The 7,358-nt window shown below is 53.5% G+C and overlaps 1 protein-coding gene across 1 annotated transcript; it reads right to left on the bottom strand.

Annotated features, from left to right (window-relative positions):
* Positions 1 to 4,020: 4,020 nt before the first annotated feature.
* Positions 4,021 to 6,896, bottom strand: PDZK1IP1 (PDZK1 interacting protein 1). The gene is made up of 3 exons (XM_014307881.2): positions 6,766 to 6,896; positions 4,804 to 4,902; positions 4,021 to 4,277 (listed from the first exon to the last, which is right to left on the bottom strand). Exons 1-3 carry the CDS (start codon positions 6,894 to 6,896, stop codon positions 4,205 to 4,207), a joined length of 303 nt encoding a protein of 100 aa, XP_014163356.1. The 3' UTR covers positions 4,021 to 4,204.
* Between the last annotated feature and the right edge of the window lie 462 nt (positions 6,897 to 7,358).

The raw sequence follows: 7,358 nt of genomic DNA on the forward strand, positions 1-7,358 counted from the left end.
TCTGCCAAGCCAGCTCCAAACGGCTGGGAGAGCAGCAGAGGAGCTGTGTGAGGAGCGGGGCAGCAGGCAGTGACACAGATCTAATCGCCCATTTGCCCCAATATCTCCCTGGCAGGCAGTGACATTTCTGCGCTGTCTCAGCTCGCTCCTCCGTCACCATGGCTACAGCAGCCGCCAATCCAGGGCGAGCCCTTCCCGAGTACCACAAACCCTCTGGGAGATGCTGCGAGAGCCAGCCCCTTTGGCACGGAGACACCTCGGGGACCCCGGGACAACCCACAGCACCAAAAATTTCCCTTTGCCTTTTTTCCCTTCTCCTTTTCATTTTCTCTTTTTCGTTTCCTTTTTTTTTCATTTTTTTTCTTTTTGAAGCACAAACAATGGAGCTAAAAGGTTGGGTATCAGGCTGATAATCATGAATGACGTGTCGTTATTACACACCACACATCCATTATCTCCCACTCCAGCCATGTCACAGGCGGCTGGAGGAGGGCAGATAACGGGGTGCCTTCATGCAGATGGCTTATTATCAGGATGTTCCAGGAGGGGCTTTAAGACAGTTAGCGATGCTGTTTGCCAGTTAAAGATTAGAGACCCCAGAGAATAATTAACAATCCCAAAACCCAGTTTTTCTGCTGGATTCTTCAGCTTTCTCCCCCCTCCCCCATTCTCTTTAATCTATTCACTCTAGCAGGTGTAATAAAGTGATAAGGACAGGCTCCGGGGATGTTTGTTTGGCTACTACGGTGTATAAACCAACAATGGATGGCATTTTTCTTCTGGCTTTCAGTGGCTTGAATCGAGACCAAAAACTTTGCAGCCCCCTTGCCCACCCACAGCCACCCCTCCACGCTGTGCTCCTGGATTCCACCTGGGTGGCTGGACTTCTTCCCCACCCAAAGGACCACGAGGGTGGGACAGGGTCCTTTTTTCCTCTGGAGATCCACATCATACCTCCTGGGTGTCAAGGTGCCCAGCTCCAGGATATAAACCCCAGGTTTGCTCAGGTGCAGGGATAGAGCTGCTTGCAGCAGCAGTTTACCTGAATACAGCAAATCTGTAATTAAACCACCTTGGGATAATTTATGTTGTAGGTGTCCACCTGCCCAAACTGCTCCAGTTACAGCTGAAACATCCCAAACCTTCATAGCTAAAGACCCTCAGGAGAGATTGGGGAAGCATCAGAGTAAAGGTGGCTTTCAACAAGATATCTCTTTATCTGGGGCTCCAAGAGATGGGTTGCACCCTCCTAGGTCGCAAAGAAAAGTCATGATACACCTTGTAACGAAGTGGGGATGCAAAAATCCCCCACCCTGAATATCTTCTGCTCCTGTCTGCAGCAGAACACAACCCTGGGCATCTTCCTGAAGCCCAAGGCTTCAGAGATAATGGCATTATAGAATGGGGGGGTAGGATGGAGAACTCGTGGTGTCCTTACCCTTCACTGGTGGGCATGGGGAGGCTTCTGAAGGCCACCTTCATCCCCCTGTGCTGTGTGGAGAGAGGTGTTGGAGGGGATTTGGCCCTCAGGCAAGTTGGCTTAGGGCCCTTCAGAGAGGTCTGTGAGGCTGTGGGAGGTGCCCCTCACCCAGGGGTCTCAGGTAGAGCCCAGACTCTGGAGGACGTTCCCCTGCTCATGGGGGCTGTGTGGAAGGCACGAGCACTGGAACGCCAGAAGTTGTCTTCCCAATCACGCTCATCCTGTCAGGGAGGGATGAGACAGCATTGTGCCTTAAAGAGCATCCCGACCCTATCAGCAAGAGATGAGATATCCTAATTATGGCAGTACAGACGAGGATCTGGGCTGTATCAGCCAGCACAGAAAGGTAAACAAGAAATATAACAATGGACCCTTAACACTCATTAGCTGTGTCAGATAATACCTCACTTTTCTCCCTTTGGGGCTTAAAATCTAATTAAGATTTTCCAACAATAAATTTCATTTATGCTCGCTCCCTTTTGTTCTTTTTAGGATCACACTGAGAAGTGTCTGCAACTGCACAGCTCAAGGGAAGGCAGCTTCAATCATCCTCGGCTTGTGCTTCACACAGACAAGGGGAACTGAGGCAGGACAGCACCCTGGGTAGTGCAGAGGTGAGATCCTGCTAGGACATAGCACTGGCCCCTGCACAAGGCACTTTCCCCAGGGAAGTGAACTCCAAAGCGGCAATGGTTGTGATAAGACCAAGTAGGGAAGCTCCTGGGCAAGCCCAGCAGTGAAGCCTTGTCCTTGCTCAGACTCACAGCCATGGCAGGGGTCCATGGGGAAAGGGACACTGAGACTGAGACCCTCTGAGCACACCTGCACTCCAAGCCCTCATCCAGGCATTGCAGGGAGGGCAGCTCGGGCATCTGTCACACATTCACTGTGTACACAGGGCAGGGAATGAACTCCTGTTGTTACTCATTATAAGGATGACATTGTTAACTTCTTTTGCAACTGAGAGGTAAAAAATTAATGGGTTCCCTTCCTCTTGCCACACCCCCAGCCCCAGTGCTGACTGGGCAGGAGCAGGCAATGACTAATCCTTAAACCCTGCTGAGTGCAGCAGTACCACTGAACCTTGGGGAGCTTGGTTTGCTCCAAACCCACGTGATGTTTGGCACCTGGGAGAGGAAAGTCAGGGGGCAGCATCCATCAGGGGCACAGCTGGGGTGCTCCAGGACCCAGCCTGGGGCTGGCCCAGCCTTCAGCTACCCAAGGGAGGGTGGAAGATGGCAACAGCTCTGATGTGATGTTGGAGATGCCGCCATCCTGCCTTCATATCTGAGGGCTTGACCCCTCTAACCCTTCTGCCTTGTTTTCTTCTACTCCCATCCAATTTCTCAATGGGAGCTGTGATTTCTCAATGCCAAGGCTTTGAGGGCATTTTCAAAATACTCACCTACCTCAGGATCTGGGGAAAATGCCTTTTGAGGTGGGGCTGTTACTGGAAGACACCTGCCTAAATTTTTGTGTCTCCACTTGCTAGGGACATCAGCAGCTTCATCTGTGGGAAGTGCACAGCAGAGCCCTAGAAACACCTCACTCCCAGGGGCTGCCAAAATGCCCTCTTATAAACCTCCCACCCCAGTGCTGCTCCAGCTGGGCTGCCCTTGATTGCAGAGTCTTTCTTCACTGGTCAGGGAGAGGACCCTTCATGCCACTGGAGTAACTCATGCTCCAGGAATGGCCAAAGCATCAGAGGTGTCTCATTTCAATCTTCAAATGCCACAGCTTAGAAACACTTGTTGCTCCCATGGTGGCCCTGGCACTGTCCCCACCACAGCAAAAGGCAGACCCTGGTTAATGAGCAGCCTGGCAGGAGCAGGTTGCACCATGGCCAGCTGCCCCAGGATAGCCAGCTCTGGCCAGAGTGGCCCCAAGCCACTTCCTGGCAGCATTGATCAATGACTGCCATGCTTCCAGCCTGGAAATGGCTCCCAGTTGGCTGTGGGGCTGCACACTGGGGTCAGTGGGATTCAGGGAGTGCTGCCTTTCACCCATTAAGCAGCATTGAGAAGTGCTGGATTGTTTCTGTGGCTCAGTAACCCCACCTGGCAAACAGAGGGGAATGATGCTCTCACTTCCCTGTAAATCCCTTTGAGGCTATGGGGCAGTCCAAATGCTGAGCATTCCCTGATGTCCTTCATTCTCCCAACTGCCTGAAGGCTGGGAGAGCTGTGAGATGCCAGAAAGTCCTTTGGCTGATTAGCAGAACGACCCTCTTTGCTGTCATAGGCAACAATTCTCTTTATTGCTCACCGGTAAGATATGTACAGAGGGGGAGGTTTGTTCTGACACTAAAATGCATGGTGTAGGCCATAAAAAGGAGGGTGAACTGGGAAGAAAAGAGCAGGTTTTCCATCAGCAGCTCCCTGGAGGGAGCTGGGGATGTCCCAGGCCCCCAGCAGGATCCCCTCTGTGTCTTGAACAGGTCAACACCCTCCTGGGACTTGGGACAACTAGGCGGGGTGACCACCAGGCAGGAGAGGTGGCACCTCCAGACCCCTCCTGGGGACCAATGCTCGTGTGGACAGCAGCCCCAGAGGGATAAGAGCATGTCCCACGGGTGGAAAAGGAGAAGATCAGGAGGTGGTGGTGCCGTGGAGAGGCCAGGGCCCCTCAGTCCCGGGGGTACCAGTGCAGAGGGTCTCTGTGGAAATGCCCATCGCAGCAGCGGGAAGTGGATCGAGGGCAGAGCAGGGTGGTGGGTGGGTGCTGCTACATGGCCGTGGTGATCACCTTCTCCTCAGGCTCCACGGTGTTCTCATAGGCATGCTGGTTCTCTTTGGACCTGCACCAAGAGGGACAAGTGCAATGCTGAGCTCAGCCCCAAGACCAGCATCCCCAAAGCCACCAGTGGTGTCCTGACCCTGTTGGTGCCAGCTGTGCTCAGAGTGAGGGGAGAGATGGGGACCACAGGAGGGGTCACCCTGAAAGGACCAGAGCCAAGTGTGGGGTGGGAATTGCTCTAATCGTTAGTGAGGGCTGTTTTGGCTGTCACCATCCATGTGGTGACTGGTGGTCACTTTTGGTGGCTTCCTGTGTTGGAAAGCTGTGACATAGCACAAGAAAAATGTGGCGTAGCAGGTTGTGAGGTGGAGGATGGATTGTGGGGCTCAGCTGCGAGGATAGGGAGAGATGCGGGAGAGGGGATTACTCCCTCACTGCCTTGGGCTTAGCCCCTGGAAAGGTTAAAAGCCCCCAAAATAGGTGCATGGGACGTGGGTGAGAACACAGCTCTGCATGTCTGAGCTGTCCCCAGGGGAACAGAGCAGAGCCTGGGAGCCATGGGTGAGAAGTCTGAGCAGGTCCTTCACCTGAAGTCAGCTGCAGCTGATATGTATCTGCCTTCATGGCCGTTGGACGTGACAGCATCTGGCTTGTCCTCCACACTCACCACGTTCTCAGCACTTTCCCTGCAGGGAGAGAAGAGAAGAATTTGCAGGAGCAGCAAAGGAGCCGTGCAGGGGAGCAGCCCCTTACTGGTGATGACACCACAGAGACAATAAACGACCTGGATGGGATTCTGTCCTCGCACACCCTGCTCAGCCTCCTTCCCAGCAGGACAAGGACATGGAGAAACACCCTCCCTGCAGGTTGGCAGAGGCTGTGCCAAGTGCCAACCCCTGTCTCCACAGCAGTGACTCCCAGCACCCTGCTGGCAGTCAGCAGGACTCATTGTCAATACGTGGGATTGTTTCCTGCTGCTAACTGGTTTTTCCAGTCTACTTCTGTGTAATCTGTTACAAAACAGTCCCCTGTGGATCCCGATGGACACAGAGAGAGCAGTCAGGGCTCCGCTGGTGCCTCAACCCTGGCACAGGAGGGCTGTCCTTGTGCACATCCATGTGAGAAAAGCTGAGCTGCTCTCTCTCAACAGTGAGCCTGGAGAAGGAGAAGGAGCCACTGGGCAGGGTGGGGTGTTTGGAGGCTCTGGAGTGAGCCTGTAGCCTGAGCAGCACTGGGGATTTAGCAGCAGAGGGTGGGTGCAGGTCCACCCTGCATGCACAGCCCTGCCTCCTCCAGCACTTGCCCAAGGGTAATTTCAGAGGTTTTTCCAAGGAACAGCCTGGCACAAACAGGCAGTGGCTCGAGCTGATAGCTGCTGTCACAGTGACAGCACAGAGCTGGCAGGGCTCCAGGCTGCTGAGCCTTGCTGCTGCTCTTCTGAAGAAAGGCCAGATTAATTAAAACAAGGCACCTTCCCTTCTCAAGCCCTCCTCAGCATCCTCTGCCTCCAGGCTGGGAAAAGGCAGCCAGGCACGGGCAGCAGTGGGAAACACCATCCCTGCCTGCCACTCCATGGGCTGGGGATTCCTTCAGTGTGAGGACAAAGGTTCCTTTTAGGAAACAAAGACCATAGTGGCAAATCAGACCATATAAATATATATACACACATGTTGTATGATGAATTGTCACAGAATGCATCCCAAAGGGATCTGCTTAAAATGCCTCTGGGGCTAAAGCTGACCTGCTGATGCTCAGAGTGTGAGCCAGCTGCCCACCTCCCCAGCCTGGAGAGGCTGCAGGGACGTACAGGTGCAAGGAGACTCCAGCCTAAAGCAACCCCACCAGTGCAGAGGAACTGGGAAACAGATGTGGGGTGCTTTTGGTCTTCATCCCCTGTTGGCTTTGGGCTCAGGTTCAAGATCAGGTTACTGCAACTTAGCCAGCTGGCCTTGCTCAGCTGAGCAGGAGCAGCAGCCTGTGACTCTGCTTGGCCAAGGCAAGAGTTAACCCATCCCACAGAGCCTTTTTCAGATTAATAAGGACACCACATTTGCCTGTGCCATGGGCTCCAGGTGGAGGGTACTGCCAGTGCCACTACCTCCCTTTTCCCCCGGCTCCTCTCAGTGTGTTCTCACAACTTGGCTCTGTCTGATTGCAAAAAAAAGCTGGTTCAGGCTTGTTATCCCATGGATATAAGGCACATGGGAGCTGCACCCCCAAAAGCCACAGAAAACCAGGCTGGGCCAGGTCCCTGAACACGTTCCCATGTGATCCAGCCATGATGCTGTGGCTTTGCTATTCCCAGCCCAGTGCTTTCTTTCCTCATGGCAGCATTTGTATGGTGCAAGCTCCCACCTGGCAATCAGTAACAGGGATCAGAGACCAGGACAGGGACACAAGGACAGGGAGATGAGGACAGGGAGTCTTTGCTCTCCCAGCCCATCTCCCAGCACAGCAAGCGCGGTGTTCCCAATGCTGGCACACGCACAGAGGCTGCTGGAAGTGACACGTGCAGCTCAGCCCAGCTCAGAACCACCTCCCACACTTACACTTTGTCCTTACACCAGAACCTGTTGACCACGAAAGCGATGGCCACCAGGACTAGGAACACAACCACTGCGATGACACCCTGCGACCACGGCTGGAGGCTGCCCCGGGCTGCAGGGAGAGAACAGGACATGGTTAGAATTTCATCCTCAGCCCTCATCTGCCCAGCTCCTCCCATCCAGCTTCAGCAAGCTCCAGATGAGAGCTTGATCCTACAAATCCGAGCAGAGCGTTGGTGTGGGTTCAGGCAGGCTCACCTGGGTGATAGCAATGAAATAAAGTACAATTAACAGAGTTTTCACTGGTGTTTGCATGTGGAGTGTGGTGCCTGGCAGCTCTGGGGCCCCATATCCACAGACATCCACATACAAATACATAAACATGCACCTTGGGGGGCTAAACATGCACATTTGACCCTGTGATGGGGCAGAAAAGACCGGGGGGACACCGAGGAAGGGAGTGAAGGAGAATGTTTGCCAAAGGAAGGAAGGCAGAGGGGTTTCAACAAACTGCTTATTCTCTGTCCCTAGATGCCACAGACACCATTCCTGGGATATTTTCCAAATACTGACCTGTAAAATAAGGATTCTGTAAC

This window comes from Geospiza fortis, unplaced genomic scaffold (assembly GCF_000277835.1).
Source record: "Geospiza fortis unplaced genomic scaffold, GeoFor_1.0 scaffold333, whole genome shotgun sequence".
In the NCBI taxonomy this organism is placed as follows: Eukaryota; Metazoa; Chordata; class Aves; order Passeriformes; family Thraupidae; genus Geospiza; species Geospiza fortis.

Excerpts from the sequence above, each read along its gene's own strand:
- PDZK1IP1 (XM_014307881.2), bottom strand. The coding sequence starts at position 6,896 with ATGTCCTGTTCTCTCCCTGCAGCCCGGGGCAGCCTCCAGCCGTGGTCG. Across the intron at positions 4,903-6,765 it reads TTCTGGTGTAAGGACAAAGT|GGAAAGTGCTGAGAACGTGG; the intron begins GTAAGTGTGGGA and ends CTCTCCCTGCAG. Across the intron at positions 4,278-4,803 it reads TCAGCTGCAGCTGACTTCAG|GTCCAAAGAGAACCAGCATG; the intron begins GTGAAGGACCTG and ends CTCTTGGTGCAG.